Source organism: Macrosteles quadrilineatus, unplaced genomic scaffold (genome assembly GCF_028750875.1).
Source record: "Macrosteles quadrilineatus isolate MER2022 unplaced genomic scaffold, UCM_ALF_1.0 Scaffold_3__2_contigs__length_128488019, whole genome shotgun sequence".
NCBI classification, from domain to species: domain Eukaryota; kingdom Metazoa; phylum Arthropoda; class Insecta; order Hemiptera; family Cicadellidae; genus Macrosteles; species Macrosteles quadrilineatus.
The window spans coordinates 86,060,422-86,080,413 of record NW_026542596.1 but is presented as its reverse complement, the minus strand read 5'-3'; the positions used below and the strand labels follow the sequence as shown (position 1 = coordinate 86,080,413).

Below are 19,992 nucleotides of genomic sequence, written 5' to 3'. Positions count from 1 at the left end.
AGACTAACCAACACAAATAGTCTTCTCATCTTATTTTACATTTTGAAGCTCGCTTTTCGTGTCTAGTTCAAGTTGGAGACACTTATCGCTAATGATGATAAAATTTTGTTTCTATTACTTTATAATTTAATAATTTGCGCTTTACTGTTTGGTTGCATAACTAGGGGATGAGTTATTGTTTATGATCAAAGTTAAGTAGATGGAAAAGTTACGCCATCTTAGCGATATGGTAACAGTGACTTGTTTCGCCATTAACCTTTGTGATGAAATAGGTTACCATCAATCCATTCACAAATAATAGATTAATTCTTTACAATTATATACAATACACATTTGTACAATACACAGCCAAGATTTAAAAGCTGACACACGGTCAATGTATAATTTTGGTCCAAAGTATGAAAATCTTCTCCAAGCTACTTTTAATATCACTTTCGAGAAGTGAAGATGTTGAAATTATTATAGGAAAAATAGCATTTTTAATTAAGTGTACTTAATTTATGGGTCGAGATATTATCATTTAGTTGTTATCTTAGATACAAAATTGAGCGTATAATTTATCTTGGTAGCCTCTGTTTAAAAATTATCATTGAAAAATGAGATTTTACAAAATATTGTATAAAGTGCTACATTGTTTTGAAACACATTCATACATTTTTTAATAACAAAACAAACGTGTTCATCAATCATTTATTGATTTAAAATTAAAACATTTTGAGCACTAATGTGGCATTGTAGCATTTAACAGCTGTCGTAGTTCTTCATGAATTGGTTTTTTGTCACTATATTACTCATTGATAGTTATGGGTACTTCGTTCAGGACCAGAAAGCTATCTTTAGACAAATTTACCTGAAACAAGTTTTATTTTAACAAGTTAACTAACAGTAATAGTTAAGTAAATTAAGTGTTCTTATTTTGCCAGAGTTACAATATTTTAGGATTGAATGATTATGAAACCTTAAAAAAATTGTTTTGTATGATTTCCATACTAATCCAAATAAAATATCAATTTTACCTCTCGGAAAATCCCAAAAGTAAGCTTAACTGGGCACACAAAGGCAAATTACATGAAACAATTGAGCAGCTACTTACTACAAATAAAAATGAAATAAACAGTGTCAGCAAACTAACACCAATGAATAAAAAACCCTTTAAGAAGTGAAATTCTTAAAAAGAATAGTTAGACTGGAATTTTGCCACTTGAATTGAGCTTCATGCGGCCGTGCTACTATATCTCTCTCAAAGCAGATCCTTGTCTCACTCTCTCACTCAGTCAGCTGACTTGGCCGCACCCGCGATAGTCTACCTAGCGATCGCCGAGGGAACTATCCAAAATTAAAATGTTCCCAGACTGAATTTTTAACAATGGCATTGCGCTTCTTAAAGGGTTTGTATTCATTGCAAACACATACTACCTCCCATTATCCTGACAAAAAAATTGAACATCCTACTCCATTATAATAAGGGTGAAACAGTATATTATGATGGGTTAAGGGGAGTGACTGTGATTTTTTATGGGGAAAATTACAAAAATTGCATTAAACTTTGAACCGTTAACTTTACAGGGGGTTCTGCAAGTTTGTTCAGGCTTAAGAGAACAATAACACAGTAAATTTTAATCAAAATCGTTAAAACAGTTTTCGTGTGGATCCCATTTTCTGTTATTTTATGGTTCTTAAATAAAAAAATGCCCCTTAACAATTAACGTTTCAAAACGCCTAGATAGATACTATGGATTAGACCCCACATACCAAATTTCATCGAAATGAGAAAAGTTTTGTTCAAGCCCCCAGTAATATTTTAAATAACAAACTCACCATCATTAAAAATGAGCTTTAAAAAAAAGGACCGTGCTTTCTGTTTGGAATAAAAAATACTTAAGTCATTTAAACAATGCTTAAACATCCACCATTTTGTAATGGAAAGAGACACAAAACTTTAGTTTCACTTTTCTAGCTGACTTTTTAGAAGTGTAAAAAAGAGTGTGGCTCAGAGTGGTTATACAGAGTGAAAAATACAAATTATACTACGATTGCAAAAAAAAAAAAAAACCTTGTGATTGTAAGAGTCGGATATATTCAGACAAAACTGTTTTTCTCTCTTCTTCTGTAATGCCATTGGAGCCACCTATAAAGTATGAGTTTATAGTGGGTATATGAATAACTCTATCTTCATGCTCTACGGGTTTTCCAACCAGGATATGCATTGCACGACGTCCAAAATATAAATTTTGAGCTGTTTCACGACTTACAATATAAAATGAAAGTAGCAGTTGCACGATGTCCAATAGCACAGCGCTGTCCCTCTCCGTCCAGTGTGCCTGCACACTGTGAGTACTGTTTCACCGTCCTGTAATACATACTAACCTAACCTAACTTAACCTAATACAACCTTACTCCATATGCAGGAGCTCTGGACGTCGTGCAGCAGCTAGCACTGAGCCATTGGACGTTGTGCAACTGGCAGCGGCTTTAGACATGGTGCTACTGCTAAGTTTTTAAGAGTATAAAGTGCCCTATTGCACACCGACCAATCCCATGACGTCCAAAGCTTGTAGAAAGACTATGTTTCTTGCAGTAAATGTACTTTTGGACATTGTGAGATTTGGACGTTGTGCAACAGTCAAATAAATTATATTGGACGTCGTGAAACAGCTCAAAAACTATATTTTGGACGTCATGACACTGACTTATATCATTGGACGTAGTGACATTTGGACGTTGGGCAACTCTCCCTCCAATCCAACTATATATGAATATTACAACTGGACTTTTTCTTATTTTTATATGTTCACTCACAGTAATAATGTGTTGATGTTATGTTGACTTTTTAACCAATTCTTTAATCAAAGTAAAACAAAGAAACACACATCAGAGAGAACGATTAAATAAGATATTTTCAACAACAAAATTATGTATCCAACAAAAGTAGGAATTTAAAGGTCCAACATTCAACGAGGAGATACATTTTGTAAATAATTTTAATGTCAAAACATGACTTTGGTACACATATATATTATTTCTAGCATTACAATTCTTATTGTTTCATAATTCATTCACTAAATACGTCGACTCATACACCACAAAACACAAATCTCTTTTAAGTTACAACTAGTACTGTTTTTTGGTCATACAGAATTTTTAAATTACTGCCATTACACCACTTTATTTGCAAAGCACTGATATGCTAAGATTTATTAAATTAAAGCTAACCACATTCACTTCTAGCTTTGGCAACAATAAAACAAATGAATCAGTAATTAATAAATTAAAAGCTTTGGGTAGAAATATGTTTATGAAGTTGAACTTCATAGGTCAAAAAGATTGTTAAAAACTTTTGAGAACATATAAAAGAAGAAAGCTGAAAGATTAAGGTCAAGTGTTAAAGAGATAAAACTGTGGAAATTTGAATAAAATATTTGGAAAGGCATTGAAAATATTGATAGTAGATAATTTAGGTAGAGAGTGGAAGTAAGATAGAATTGTGAGAAGTACTTAATTATTTAAAATATAACACACAAGGGGGTTATAGCTTAAAGGGGAGAATAACATCCACTAAAGCTGCTTTCAGCAAAACAAAAATATGGCAAATAAGCTAAACCAAAAAGATAAAAATTTATATTACTTGATCTAGAATGGTACAGATAAAATACCAATACTAAAATAGGTTTAGATTACCCGTTTGCTGTCAAAATGATCTTTGATGGTAGTACGACGACTACAGCTGTTTCGTACTTTCTTTAAAAAGCAGGAAACAGCTGTAGTCATCGTACTACCATCAAGTATTGTTTTGACAGCAAACAGGTAATCTAAACCTGTATTAATTCATTCAGACGATCCAGAGGCTATTCCATCATGAAAAAGCCAATAAATCAAATAGGTTAGGACCTATACGTAAAATATCCACAGTGATGTTGGCGTATATCTGGATAATGTCAAAATGGTTACCAATTTACAGTAATGATAAGCTCTTCAATTCAATTGAACTGTTATCCTCTGATAAGTTAGTGTTAAGAAATGCGTCTAAGATTGTAAAAAGCCTAAAGTTAAGAGCGACTGTTGACAATTTGAGCGGCAGTTTGTTGTACGGTGTCTGCGACTGTCTCCTCCGAGTCAGGACCAGAATTGTGCTGAGAATAGCTTGATCGAGGGCCTGGAAACCAAACTCACCTCCATTTACGATCTTAACAATTTGGTTAGCAGAATTTACTCAATATATGTATATTTGTTTAATGTTATAGTATTTTAAAACATTTAATATTCTAGGATAAATTAAGTCTCAGTTTATAACAATTTGTTATGCTTAAAACATTACCTGAAGTGATGGAAACCAAGTTTAAAATCCTCGGAAAAATACTTACAACTTATTTTAAAACATTTGTTTTGAATACTTTCAAAAAATTTCTTCTTGAAAGCCCCCAAAGAGGGGTAAAACATTAAATTAATTGTGAGCTTTAAGTTGCCTGCAAAACCCTCAAGTCTTTTGTTTAATGGAAGATAGTTGTGTATCCATTTCTTCTGTACTAATGGAAAAACTAAAGATCAGTCCAACAACTTTTCAATCTGTTCTGTCTTTGTTCCCAAGCCAAGTATTATTCCTTATAAAAACTACGCCTGGTTAATTTTATACCTAGTGTCAGCCTAGGTCTCCATTTCAACAAACCTAACAGTGTTTGAAATTGTACAATTTCAAAATAGATTTGAGATGTTAATGGGCTTTACATGGTAAACAAAATAACATTAGTTTACAATATGCACACAGGAGAAATTGATAAATTTAATCAAAACCATTCTTTTAAAATAGAGAGTATAGTTGTCACTGCATTAAGATCTATTTTCATCATGGTGTGTAAATAACCTTCTAATCATTCCAAAATTAGACCACATTATTTTAGGTCATACAAAGTCATCATAAATGTTTAAATTTCTGTTTTTTACAAATATATCTTTAGATATCCTGTGATTAGTAGAGGTTTCATAATGCACTGAAACAATTTTTAGGTTAGCAAACCGAAAATGTACAATAACTTTTTTTGTTTCCTATTTGAAGTTATCCCAAAACGATGATTTTGCTGTCGATTCAGAGAATTAAAAATGGCTGCTTTCCGGACAGTATGATGAAAATATATTTTTTTAAATAAAAATATTGTAAATAATAGGCCTAATGTACATAACAATTTTCCGTGGTTGGGAAAAAATCAGGAACATCTCTCGTGGTCGTGGCAAAATCATGGGTTATTACTGTGGTTGTGGTAAAATCATGAATTTTTGACCATGCAATCATTGAACATGTGCTGCAATCTAAAATCAAGCAGCTTACACTTTTGTAATATATATGAGACGACATGAGCTTAGCCCAAAAATTATTTCTGGTTCACTTGGGCGTTGACTGTTAGTCAACTTTTTTTCCTTTTTTTTTTTGTAAATTGTGTATACAGGTAATTTTAATTTAGTGATGAGTATCCAACAAAACAAGAATAACATTGTTAATCAACTGCTAGCCTGTTCCAACCTAAGAATTTTGGGAACCTGCAGACCCCTAGTAGTATCCTGCCTAAAATTCATAATGTGGCTCTAATTGAAAAAGTCTTATTTCGGCACATCAACAAACTTAGGCCTTAATGATTTTTATAAAATATATCGAATCTGAACCAATCCTAAAAGTATTTCAAACAAACGAATGAAAAAGGGGAAGTATTCCTTATAGCTCAGCATTAGGTGGGCTGAATTAATTTTAGTAAATACAAATAAATTTGATTCAAGGAGACTTTACTTTTTTAAAATATTTTTTGTAAAATATATAGACCTAGTGTACAGAGTAAGGCATAGATAAACATTTACAAAAACTTGAAAGTTTAATTGATCCAAAATTGATCAACTTATACACATTTGGTTGATAATTTAGGACATCACATATTTTTAGTTTTACAATGTTACTTTTACACATTTTTAACATAGAGAGTCAAAATTAAATCAATAAAATTACACATGCATTGGAACTGGAATAAGGAGCAGCTACATAAATTAAAACAGTGATTGAATTATACAGTTTATTAACAACTTCATATAAATTTCTGTCAAACTACCAGCAGCTTATGAAAATGAAATGCAATAAACAGAGGGTACATAACAAAATAAAACAAATTGAACATCACACTTCCCTAACAACATAATTATTACTCAATCAGAACCTCTCCCGCAATGGCACAGGGCCGATAACAGACTTTGATATCAGGAGTGAATAACAAAGGAATTTCAGTTCACTGTTTCACTGTAGGCACTGATAACTGACTGCTACTTACACAACTACGAGAATAGTGTTTAAATTACTTCTTACTTTTAAGTTTATTACTGAGGTCGTCGAAAGCGGGATCACTGATGTTCAGCATGAGGGCGGAACCACTGAGGTATACCTTGTTCTGAGAGTTGGCGATCTGTAAACAAAACCTTACATTGATGGATCCATTTATTATGTTCTCCTATCTGACTTGATTGCTTAGCGTACAGAGAAACAGCGAGGCACTTAATGGACTCGACAGTCAATATTGAATACTATATCACGCCGTCAAAACAATAAAACTCTTGCACAGCCCTGCTGTTAAACAAACTTAATTTTAAGTGTTAAATGTTAAATGTGTAGTAATCTACACAATACAGTTATTTGTGTAACTAGTGGGCTAAGGCAGTTTGCACTCGTGTTACACATTATATTTGTCCTACAGTTACTATAAATCATATAATTAGTTAGTCTTTCAAACATTGTAAAACACGTTTTTAGGTTAGGTTAAATCCAAACATGGAACGAAATGGGAAACGCTGCACCAGGTGATCGTAGTCTTATATTTTAGTGTTGCCAACTTATTTTCAAGCGTACACGGATTACATGCATAATAAAAGCACGCTGTTTTGTGTTGTTTGATTGGAATACTGGTGTACGTCAAAGTAAAAACTGTGTGCCAAAGTAAGGCTTTCTGTACTATAATCTGTGCAAAGAAGCCCACTTTGTCAGGTTACTGTAGGAAAACAGTTATTTGTGTAACTGCACTTTGCTGCACACGAGATCAACGTTTACTTTGGAATGATCTCGAGTGCAGCAAAGGCCTTTTGCACTCATGTTACACATTATATTTTTCCTACAGTCACTATAAAGCATATAAATAATTAGTCTTTCAAACACTATACAAATCGTTTTTAGGTTCAGCTGGCAACACAAATAGGTGCCCTAGAGAAATAAGTGCCCGGTCCGTATCACTCCGCTATTTTTTCCTCGGCAAGCAATGTGCTCCGCGACTTGAGAAAATAGTTCCGTATATTTTTGTAATTTGCAGTGGCTTCCGCGCCTAAAAAATGCTTTAAAGATATTTTCTTGTTTATTAAGATCGTAGGAATGTTTCAAAAACGTTTAAAAGAAAAGTCCAGAAAGTTCAGAAATACCAAAAAGAGAACAAACTATAAACACAAAATGACAGGTTAAATCGTAGTAATAATTCAATCAGCTGCCATAGTATTATTATCTTTAAGTGTTGCCAACCTATTTCCAAGCGCACACGGATTACGTGCATAATAGAACCACGCTGTTTTGTGTTGTTTCGTTGGAATCCTGATGTGCGCCAAAGTATAAACTGTACGACAAAGTATAAATATGCAGCAATTAGCAGCTTTATGTACTATAAACAGTACAAGGAAGCCAACTTTGTCGGGTGACTGTAGGAAAATATATTTTATTCCTCCAGGAGATAAAAATATAGCCACTGCCCTAGTGTAAGAAGTGTTAATTAACAACCTTAACAGTATTAAAATTAACATAAAACCAAAAAATATGGAAATTGTTAAGTTTAAAACACTGAACATTTCATATTCAAGAACAAATTAAAAGGTGAACAATTTGTAATCGATAATCTGATTACTTACAGTTCGTGCGATGCTCTGGGCAGCTCTGATCTTTCGCAGCTTGAGATAACCAGGATTCATGCCGACCGCCTGACCCAAGTGCATAGGAGTTAAGGGAAATTTAAATGTTTAAATACATTATAGCTGACAACATACAAGAATACAAGAACCGTCAAAGAAAAGAGGTTTTATTTTAACAACAAAATATAATTACATTTTCTTTTGGGACTTGAATGAATAAGTCAACTTACACGGATAATGCAAAACTTTAATTTAGTTAATTAAACCACAGTTTTGCTGCCAAATAGGTGAGTTAGCCTACCGAATATACATCCCATAAACTTCTGCTCTAAGATAGGATAGTTAGGCTCAACTAAAAAAAACACAGCTCTCCTTCCACCACAATTTATTACCTATTACAGTTCATCCCTAAGACTATTCTCCCTCTGCTAAGTGCTAATACCATGGTAAATTAGAACATGATCCACCTCAAACTGTAGGTTGTAGGTGTATCCTTTTAAGTAAGAGTGGGAACTTTTTTTGGGCTGGAAATTTCTCTTTAGTAGATATTTTAAAATAGTGTTATTTATGTTATATGTGTAACACCCTGTTCTGATGAAGGCGTTAGACGCCGCGTTTAACAAACGTGCGTTAGTCAAGTACCTAACCTAGGAACAAATGGGATCACATGCAAACACACGCTTGGAACCAACGTCGGTTTAATGAGTACCTAAGTTTGCTGCTACAAGAAAACTAATAAAGTGTTTTTTTAGTAAAATATTAATAGCTTAGTATAAAATGAATAAATTTGCCAAATTAATTTAGATAAGAAATATGAACTCAAAATATATCTATAAACAAGCAAACTACAATATTTTACAATATTCTACATAAGAATAACGTATGGAAATTTAAATTTAAAACTTTTTGAATTTTCTCCGTTAGGGCAATAACTGTACAAAAACACTTTGATATACTAAATTATTTGTTTTTTTAAGCTCTTTAAAAATGTCAAGAGAGAAATTGGGAAATTGTGTGTTTTGAGGGTCAAAAATGAGAAAAACAAATTTTTACTCCATAAAACCCTCATGGTCCAATCATGCTGGTTCGCAAACTCATTCAAGTTTACCCCGCCTTACACCTTTAAACCAAATTTAATCAAAATCGGACAAATATTACTCAAGTTATCGTGGTCACGGACACATATATAACTCTCTCTCTAATTTGGACTAATGGTGTCTTTGGCCTCTGGGGAGATCAAAATGTAAAAGTTAATCGGTCCCGGACCTAGGTCTTACCATGCTACCTACGGTAATAACTACTTCCCTATTGGGAAAATCGCTAAAAGAATGGTATATTAGAAAGGATATCATTTTGGCAGCTTCTGCCTCTCCTTCTGCTTGGAAGATTTTCTGTTGTTTCTCCTGCTTGGCTCTTTCTACGACGAAAACTGCCCTCTGGGCCTCTTGTTGAGCTACCTAAAAATATCAACTTAATTTGTTTTGTGTCGTAGAAAGTACTTGAAATTTAAATGTGTAATAATTTCAAAGATTTAAGAACACCACAGTCCAGCTTATCCGATCATTTGAATAATCATGATCTAATCAGGACAGCTAAGTTTTCTGAAATACCCAAGGGTTTCCAGCCGATTTGAAAACTGGGAATTGCACGTGTGATTTTTGGAAATTTGGAATAATTGCCAAGCACCATCAGCGGTTATCCATTTTAAGGTTGTTTTGTTGTAAGAACCCAATCACGGGTGTTGCCAAAATTCCTGTATAGATAATCACAGATTTATTCAACCTTGAAGCAATATATGGCCATCTACAGTCTAATTTTGTATGAACTTGTACAGAATTTCTGGCTAATTCTAACAGTTTGTTAAAAGCAGCAGGGTCCAGTCCCAATTACTTTGGGTGGCTCTGGTGCATACTTTTAAAGGGTGTAACATTAACATTGGTGGGGCTAAAAAGGTTGAAATACTCATGTGAATTATTTCCATTGTCAGTCTAAAGAGTTGATCACTAGGTAAGGGAAACACCAAGTAGTTCTACTACTTAGTGGACCTACTTTGTGTCCAAGTATTTTATAATAGGCCCATGTATTCAAAGACTTTGTGTACAAGTTTAAAGAACCTCAAAAAAGTGTTTGTTTTATTTTTGTTTTAAATTGTTTGTTTTTTGGACGTGGTTAAATTACCTGTTTTGATTCAACAGCAGCTGTGTATTCCTTTCCAAAACTCAATTCAGTAATAGAAACATCATCAAGGATAATGTTGAAGTCTTGCGCTCTCTCTATCAGTTCTTGTCTCACTTTGAGCGAAACCTGAAACATTAAATAATGTAGGCTCACAAAACGACAAAATATCAAAAACCTTAGTGCTGAAAAACAATTTGCCGATGTGATTCTACCATGATTGCGTAACCATCCTTCCCTGATAAATCATCACACAGATCAGTTAAGGTCTTAAGTTTCATTTAAAAATTTTATGAAATTTCATTTAAAAATTTCATTTAAATTTTAAAAATTTATGAAAATACTTTAATCCAATCCTATAAATAGCTTGAGTACCTACCACTATTCCAAAAATCTACCGTACCGATTCCAAACTTAAGTTTAGAAAAATTATTATTTTATGAAATTTTGGTACCTGAAAATTGCTTATAGCCCAGGCAAATTAGACATATGCTCCCCAAAAAATCGTCTAAAGATGGAAAGGGTTTTAATACCTTTTGGGGGTCCCAAATAAGACTCCTGTGAGTTTGCGACGGATTCTGACGTCTGCTTGAGTTTTGTGAGTCGAAAAACTATGAAAATGTTGCACTTTTTTCAGTTTTCCGCTTATAACTCTTAAATAACGAATCCTAAGGAAAATGTTGATCAAAGGTGACTTTTAGTGCATTAATTTCCACGTCGATTGATATTAAATACGTCAAAATCGGCCAAGCCGTTTAGCCGCTGTAGCTTTTCAAAGTTGGGATATTTACATCAACATGGCCAAAAGGTTGATTATTTGACCAGTTTTCGGCTTACAACTCCTATACGACGCATGCTGTACAAAAATGCACCTGTAGTTTGGAAAACACAAAATTCGGCGTAGAATTATGATTTAGTGGATGAGTAGATGGATGAGTTTATCATCCAGAGGTTTATCCAAGAATGTGTGAAGGGAAGGGTAGCAAGACCCTCTATGTAATTTTAAATCTAATATTGTTATCTGGGGTTACAAAAATTCCAGGATTCGTTCTAAGCTCCCATTTATACGATCTCATCTCTGGACACTCCAAAATTGTGTTAAGCGATTCTACTATATAATAAGATATTACAACGAGAAAGATTTTATTAAATATAGCAAAAATGTTATTTTTAGCTTAATAAACGAAAGATGATAATGGGACAGATGTACATAGTTTTACTATATATTTAGCCTATTAAAAAAAACGATTGAGAGTTTTTGTAGATTTTACCATATACTTCTACTTCTCATCATTGGAATCTTAAGAATAAGGATTCATTCTTTGGTCTTATTGGACTTGCCACAAATGGTGACATTCGGTACCATATTTTTCTTTAGATATCGAATTGAGATACTCGTGCCCCTTGCAAGTCTTTCAGACAGTAGTGCATTATATCCCTGCATTTCAAAAGGAGCAAGATAATGTTCTTTTTTAACATGTACACGATAGACGAGATAGGTACAGAGTTGAGAAGTTCTTGTCGAACCGGTGGATTAACCGTAGTGATGGGAGTTAACCCATTGGCGTTCATTTTCCATACCTATCTCTCTGAATTAAGTACACTTTTAAATGAGCTCTAAAGGATTGGTGGATGAGCATCCCCTTTTGTTAGAATCAAATTCAAAATTAGTTGAAAGTGTCTTCTAGAAGAGACTAACCCCTCACACGATTTGGATATTTTCTGCTCCCAACCATGTATAGGGCCAACCTGCTTCTGCAACTTCGCCAAGCGTTGTAACCCGTCAGAACACAGTGAGATCTACATTGATTGGAGAAAAACAGCATGAGTAGTTTTAGGCTATATGAATAGTTAGATTTTCGACTCTTCTACATCACGCTTTCTTCATCAAACTGCGCTAGTGGGTACGGACCTATTTTTAATCCAAAGTACGATTCAAATTGAGGCTTGGATTTAATGTGGAATATCACGTGCTGACTGAGGGGGCAGATTCTTCTTTAATCTTTGCTGTTGCCATCACAGCTCGCAATTAAGGTCACCACATCCTTTTATTCTGCACAGTTTATGGTCATTATAGGCTTGCCTATTTACGATTTTCTTGCAAGCTGTGCCTTTTCATTATGCTTTATACATATCTCGCGTTGATGCTATCATATGGGATAACTGCTGAGCTGATTGACATGAGCGAACTATTTTCAGTAAATGGGTCGTGACACTGGAACCATTTGATGAATTTCTTTTTGATCCCACTGTATCCGTGGAGTTTATATTGACAACTTGCTGATAATATGTTGAAGAGGTGATCCCATAATATCCCTTAATTTGATGGGTAGCATTCACTGCGATGGGCCTGCCAGCGAACCATCGGGCTAGATCCCCATCATTGATTTTCCTATCTCGGAAAAGCTCTCCACAGAAAGTTGTTGCTCTCATGAGCACTTACTTGTTCATAGGCCATGCTACAGGATCCATGACGTCACACTAGTGGATAGATTCACTGCCATATCCCCTATGTTTTTGGTAATTAGACTGGTTGTTTGCCAGATTTCAATGGTAAGATTTTAAACTTGACAAGCATCTGATCTAGTGTTAACAATCAATAGTGGTTAAATGGTGAAGCCAATCTTGATGAATTGGAAAACATTCTACGCAGACGTTTATGCTCTTCAAACTAACAACAGGACCTTTTATTTTAAAGCATGCGTTAGAAGATGTAAGCCAAAAACTGAAAGATGAATACAGGGATAGATCGTATATAATGTGGTTGGGATGAATCCTAGAATTTTCGGAACCTCAGACAACAATAATAGACTTAAAATTACATAGGGGGTCTTACTCTCATCACACCTTCTTAGATAAACCTCTGGATGACCATCACATGGAATAAACCACTACCGGTAGCTAATAATTCATAATCCATTTAAGGACAGGATCTATGTTGTTACCAATTTTAGTAAAATTTTCCAACTTTAACTTTAATACTTTTTTCAATGAAATGGCGACCATACAAAGTAGGTAACAATCAATTGCCGTTATTGATTAATAAAAAAAAAATTATATGCAGAATTTTGTGTTTTCCAAACTAACTAAAGGTGCATTTTTGTATAGCATGCGTCGTTTAGAAGTTGTAAGCCGAAAACTGGCAAAATAATCAACCTTTTGGCCATGTTGATGCAAATATCCCAGCTTTGAAAAGATAGAGACAGCTCGGCCGATTTTGACGTATTTAACACCAATCGACGCGAAATTAATTACACTAAAAGTCACCTTTGAACAACATTTTCCTTAGGACTGGTTATTTAGGAGTTATAAGCAAAAAAACTGAAAAAAGTGTGAAATTTTCATAGTTTTTAGACTCCCAAAACTTAAACAGACGTCAGAATCCGTCGCAAACTCACAGGAGTCTTATTTGGGACCCCCAAAAGGTATTAAAACACTTTCCAGCTTTAGACGATTTTTTGGAGAGCACACCCTATATTTGATCTAATTTGCCTGGACAATTAGGAGGAATGATTTTTTACAACCAAACACTTCTTAATATTGTATTTAAAAATTCTATCTAGAAGTAATAACGGGCTACTCTAATGTTTCAATGTCTTGCTTTGTCAAATCACTATGCCTTATACCACATTGAGCCCTACTTAAGTTCTCTAAAAATAAAAATATATTGTTGAAACTATAATTGACTATAATATTATCATGCAGGAATTTCTACAGAACCCAAGGCCATATAAGTTATACAGATTTGGTAAAATAAAACTCACCTGCTGTCTCATGGTGATGAGTTGAGATGCATTAAATTTGGCAACGACAGACTTGAGGACTTCATTGCAGATGGAAGGCAGCACTTTCTCATCATAGTCTAAACCCAACTGTCTGTACATGTCAGGGAGCTTGGTTGCGTTGGGTCGTGACAGCACTCTCAGTCCGATGGAAACCATCTGCAGATCTTTGGAACCAGTGGGTGACGATATCTTCCTTGGCCTAGACCTGAGGGATAAACATGTACAAAGGTCAATCTACTAATCAAGTACCTTATTGGTTATTAAATAGTCAATGATGAAAATCAGGACTTTCCAGCTCATGTACTTAAATAAAAATTAATCCCTTTTTTAGATGGTGCAGCATTCCATAACTCGAGAACGAGAGCACCGATTTGCATAATTCTTTTTTTGTCGTGTTCCTTAGTGCTTGGGGAAGGTTTTTATGTAAGGATATTTATGGCCTAATCCATTCAACCGTTAGATTTTAATTTTTTTTTATTACCTTTACATTAGCATTGGAGGATAATGTTTTTATTAAGCTGTAGGATACAATAACATGTGTTAATTTTTAACTAAAACCTGGAGGCGAGTGAGCGTAGCGAACAAACTTCAACCAGGACATGATTGAGTGATGCGAACGAGCTAATCTTGAAAATGAACGTGCATTTGACATAAAACCACATTAGGACAGGACGACATCTGTCGGGCCAGCCACATTAGGACAGGACGACATCTGTCGGGCCAGCTAGTTTTTAAATAAAAAAATATGTTTGAACAAGATGGGTTCCTGTGACAAGTTATGTTGACTGCCGGGGACAAGGAAACGTCATCGTCGTCGTCCGCGATTGCGGAAAAATCATGAAAATCTACCGCAGCTGTGAAGACATTCATTATTGACTGCCGTGGCCGTGTAGACATTATCGTCGTCGTCCTTGGTCACGGAAACGTCATCGTCGTCTCCCGCGGTTTTGAAAATGGCATTATCGTCGTCTGCAATCACTACATAATTATGAACATTTCCCGCGGCAGTGTGGACATCATCATTGACTCCCACGGTCACGGTTACGTCAACATCGTCGTCCACAATCACAACAAAATTGTGAACATCCTCCGCGGCTGTGTAAACATCATCGTCTTATGCGACCACGCAAAATTATGATAATTTTTCCTGCGGTCACGAAAACGTTATCGTCGACTAGCGCTATTGCGGATTAATCATGAACATCTCCCATCATGTAGACATCATCATGCTCTATCGCGGTCACGGAAACATGATTGTCATCTTGCACAGTCACGGAAACGTGATCGTTGTCTAGTGTGATCGCTGCAAAATCATGGAAAATTCCCGACTTTAAGACCATTTGGAAATTCAACTTTTGACTTTTCCATTTTCCCGACTACTAGACACCCAGGTACCTATTTTAAATCTTCAGAATTTTCCCTTTAAAATTATATATGCCATAACTCACATTTTTAAAGTTAACCTAGTAAAAAAATGAGGGGAAAAGGCTTGCAATGCAAGGCGTACACTAAAATAATGCAAAACTAAAAACGCCTAATGGCTAAGCTTTGTTTTCTCATTCCAAAAAATAAAAACTGTTGTTTGGTGTTACCGTAGTGCACTAGAACATATAAAATCATATCCTCCCTTTTAAAGGCATAGGCTTGCCTTGCCACACTGGAGACTTTCTTGATTTTCCTGGCAGCTTGTGCCAGGAGCCTATCTCGAGAATGCCAATATAATAATGCCTGTGCTCAGACATTAACTCCCTAGGAGCCTCAGGCGGGATTCAAACTCGCAATGACCCCTTACCGGGTGAGTTGCTTTGGCCCAAGCGACTTAACCTAGTCTTCACCTAGAGCTACTTAGGCTGAAGGCTTCACAGTAACAAGGAGGGTGCTTGTTTATTAATTACTTAATGTCAACTTACCTAATGTCATAAATTATTGGATATTGGAACCATGGAATTCTAAAGTGCAGACCCTCAGTGTAGATGTCGTTTTGGACTCCACCAATCCTATTGAAAATTATAGCTCTGTGGCCACCTTCAACTGGAAATGAAAAATATTAGGGAATTTATTCAAGGCCTTTTATTGTATTTAGGCTAAATTCATCTAAAATAGCTAAAATAATATTTATGTAGGAATTTAGCAACTCAAATTAAAATACCATTTAGTATTAGGTAGCTAAGTCTGGGATGCAAGATTTTCAAAAATAGGCCTAGGCCCTAACTTTAAAGATCACACAATAGCTGTTACCTGTGAAATTCGCCCCTGTTTGACTTCTTAAGTATTACCTAATAAAAATATTAATTGCCGTACCGGGTTGGGTGGCATTTCGAGTGGCTTTTCAAGGTTACTTCGAAGAACAACATTGGACTTAATAAGCTAGTAGAGCCCTAGGAGAGTACCAATTAAAATTAAAGATGTCTATCTCAATTAGCCAAAGCCTGTAGTTAAGTATATTGGCTCTATTTATGGAAAAAAATCTGCTCAATTCGTCAAGTAGTTTTCACGTTATTGACACACTCCAAACATTCATTTCTATAATATTAGTTCCTTCCACACTTCCTAGTCATTGACTTGATCAGTAGGCTAATGCACTAAATTATTAAGACACTTAAGTTAACTTACTCCGTTCCCCAGACACTATTTTTGGGGCAAACAAACGCAATATTTTTTTAGGCCTAGGCCTATATAAATTTTGGAGGAAAAATAAATTAAAAAAGTACCCAACCAAGAAAAAATAAGTTATTTGTTTATTTAGTTATTTATTTATTTATTTATTCGTACATACGGCAATCGCCATTTTACAAAATATGTTTGATTGGTACTTATGCAGAATATTATTATGGTAATTATTCCGTACAGGTGCCTCCAAACGAATTTTTAATTTTGATATCTTACTTTATAGTTTTTTACCTCCTGAATCCAAATATACCATTAATTTTCACCGCTGATGAATATTTCTCAAGATATCACCGTAAAAACATACTTAACATTACAATAAACAAGGTAGGATGGATGACATTTACAAGTGGAATGTACTATGGGAAACCAACCAGCTGATTGTTTTCAACCATAGTCAAGCAAATGGAAGTGACAACTTTAATTAGCTAACTCTGATTCTGCAATATGAAAATCACCTGATTAAGTTACACTTTTCACTTTCTAAGACCAACAAGTTAATAATGTATTATTGTTACCAGTATTTTATCCTTATTAATGATTTATTGATTTATATTTCGCCGTTTAGAAATTACATACTAAAATGGTGCTATTCTAACATAACCTAACCCAACCAAACCTCTAGAATGTGTAAGCAAACTCCTTTTGATGTCAGAAAAGGCATGTCAGGGTGATAGGTCGTGCTTTATGTGAATTGGTGACTGCATTAAGTCCTTTGAAGGTAGGTTAGATTAGGTAAGTTAAAGTTTAGGTTATAATGTATCGAGTTGTTAGTTTATGTCGCCTGCAGACTGTTTTTGTAAAATTAAAATCCAGAAAAAACACATCAAATTACTATTTCAAAAATGCAAGCATTTTTGAAATAGTAATTTGAAGTGTTTTTCTCAGGATTTTAATTTTACAAAAACAGTCTGCAGGCGACATAAACTAACAACTCGATACATTATAACCTAAACTTTACCTTCCTAATCTAACCTAACTTCAAAACACTTAATGCAGTCACCAATTCACATATAGCACGACCTACCACCCTGACATGCCTAAATAAGAACCACGAGTAATTAGTCCATTATTACATCTATATCTCAATAATGTGACGAAATTCCTATTGTAGTAAACCTTTATTTATTGACTATAGAATCACTTGATATGTTTCTACAAAGTTAAAGCACGGCCGCCTGCGGCCGTTGTTAAAGGCGGCCGTGTCTACAACGATGTTATTCTTCTCATCAACCATGTTACTCTCTTCACTTAACTTAATCTGAACTTGTGATGGCGACGGCGTAGCAGACAGAATAGCACTTAGCTAGCACTACGCAACACGTATGGAGTAGGTACTAATGAGTATTTTGTTTTGTAGTGAAGTAAAATGTCGTCAATAGGCAAATTGCCGGTGACAGAATCAGCTGTAAGTAGGCTTAAGGCTTAGTTAACCTACAGTTCATTCCACTTGTAAATGTCATCCATCCTAAGTTATCTTGTTTATAGTAATGTTAGGTATGTTTTTACGGCGATATCTTGAGAAATATTCATCAGCGGTGAAAATTAATGGTATATTTGGATTCAGGAGGTAAAAAACTATAAAGTAAGATATCAAAATTAAAAAATCGTTTGGAGGCACCTGTACGGAATAAATACCATTATTATATACATTTTTCTTTCAAAGCCGCTTACATGCAATAATAACTACTAGATTCAATAATTTAAGTTGATTTAGTTGCAGGTACAATTAATATGACACAGAAATAACACAAAAATGTTTCAAAATTCGGTAACTTAGAACGCCCCTCCAAAGTAAACAAAGACCAAAATCATTCAAGGTTGACTTTATGCGGGTCTTTGGCTGCATAAAATGTTTTGAAGAAAGTTAGCCTAACTTAGATAGGCTAAGATTAGGAAGGTGAATGTTGTAGTAAACCAGTTTGTTAATTTAAATAAACTTTAGACCTAAAGACTGTTTTGTGCTTGAAATAATGGGTTAAACAAAGAATTATTTTAAACATGTTTGCATATAAGTTAGGTAGGTCCTGGCCTACTGTATTATTAACATATGTAAACTTACTTAATAGGCTAACCTTGGTAGGCCAATACGGTAGAAGTAGCCTGACTAAACTTAACTAAATATAGCCTAGGCCTAGAGCTCGAACAAGTAGGCTAACTTAAGTAGCCTGTTGAAGTAGGCCTAACTTTTAAGTAAAAATGGAACTGTACCCTAAAAATGAACTAAGTTTAAATAAGATCTAAATTCAATTTGGTAGGGTATCTAGATAAGCTGACATAAATTGAAAGGAAGCCCAGCTAGGTCACAACAGGGCTTGTGATGTAACAATTTTCAGCCTTGGAATAGTGAATTTTTTTCACTTTACAGGAAACCAAATCAGGCTGTTATAGGCTAGTTTAAATTATTGGTTTATTACCTGTGAACATTGACTAGGCCTAGGCCTAGAGTTCGAACAAGTAGGCTAACTTAAGTAGCCTGTTGAAGTAGGCCTAACTTAAGTAAAAATGGAACTGTACCCTAAAAATGAACTAAGTTTAAATAAGATCTAAATTCAATTTGGTAGGGTATCTAGATAAGCTGACATTACATTGAAAGTAAGCCCAGCTAGGTCACAACAGGGCTTGTGATGTAACAATTTTCAGCCTTGGAATAGTGAATTTTTTTAACTTTACAGGAAACCAAATCAGGCTGTTATAGGCTAGTTTAAATTATTGGTTTATTACCTGTGAACATTGACTGACTAACAGCATAAACGGCAGCGCCGGCTGCAGCAAGAACTTTTAGTCCGGTCCCTAAGCCTTTGGGGTTACCTCCAAATTTATTCGCCATATCGTTCAATTTAGATTGAGCCATTTTCGACTAAATATGTTACACTCCAACCAACAAAAACTTGTTATGTGCGTTTTAACTATAATTAATATTTGAACTAAATTTTTAAATCGGTTTAAATGCTTAATTTTCCCATTCCCTAAAACAAGAATGATGCAAGGCTCGACCAAATCGTGATCGTGAAGCACAGACAGACACAGAGTACAGAGAAGAGAAGAGAGAAGAAAACAGAAACCGAAAAGAAAACACAGCATAGGCAAAGCTGTACACATGTAGCTTTTACTCAGTTTCGACAGCTTCAAATCAAATCCAAAAATCAAATTTTATATGTAGGTCAATAAATAATCAATAAGTAATTTATTGGGCCAAACTGACAATACTTCCATTAGACAAGTCAATACAAGAAAAAATAAATTTAGTACATTGATTTAGGTACAAATACAAATTACAAATACAAATTAGTACAAGTGTATAAACATATGGAAATTTTAAATTTAATTTATTAAATTATTTTTCTTTACGAACTCATGAACAATAGAAAACGTTCGCTGACCCCTCATAGAAATAAAAAGTAAAGATGATCGCAACGTGGGGTGTCATAGCTTATAATGTCATAGCTTATAA

At 34.5% G+C, this 19,992-nt stretch overlaps 1 protein-coding gene across 3 annotated transcripts; it reads right to left on the bottom strand.

Annotated features, from left to right (window-relative positions):
• Positions 1-678: 678 nt before the first annotated feature.
• Positions 679-19,505, bottom strand: LOC128990603 (prohibitin-2-like). 3 transcript variants are annotated; one of them, XM_054413067.1, is made up of 9 exons: positions 19,263-19,504; positions 15,782-15,902; positions 13,851-14,076; positions 10,090-10,215; positions 9,261-9,368; positions 7,912-7,989; positions 6,338-6,434; positions 2,054-2,128; positions 679-850 (listed from the first exon to the last, which is right to left on the bottom strand). In XM_054413067.1, the coding sequence occupies exons 1-9, from the start codon at positions 19,390-19,392 to the stop codon at positions 837-839; spliced, it is 975 nt and encodes a 324-aa protein (XP_054269042.1). In that variant the 5' UTR covers positions 19,393-19,504; the 3' UTR covers positions 679-836. The 3 variants fall into 3 exon arrangements, with proteins under 3 accessions (XP_054269042.1, XP_054269043.1, XP_054269041.1); XM_054413068.1 differs by lacking the exon at positions 2,054-2,128 and having other exon boundaries at positions 19,263-19,502; XM_054413066.1 differs by lacking the exons at positions 679-850; positions 2,054-2,128 and adding an exon at positions 3,828-4,153 and having other exon boundaries at positions 19,263-19,505.
• Positions 19,506-19,992: the final 487 nt, after the last annotated feature.

Coding starts and splice junctions, on each gene's coding strand:
- LOC128990603 (XM_054413066.1), bottom strand. CDS start 19,392: ATGGCTCAATCTAAATTGAACGATATGGCGAATAAATTTGGAGGTAAC. Junction 7,990..9,260: donor AGGCAGAAGCTGCCAAAATG/ATATCCTTTCTA, acceptor ACTCCTATGCAC/TTGGGTCAGGCGGTCGGCAT. Junction 6,435..7,911: donor CCCAGAGCATCGCACGAACT/GTAAGTAATCAG, acceptor TTTTGTTTACAG/ATCGCCAACTCTCAGAACAA.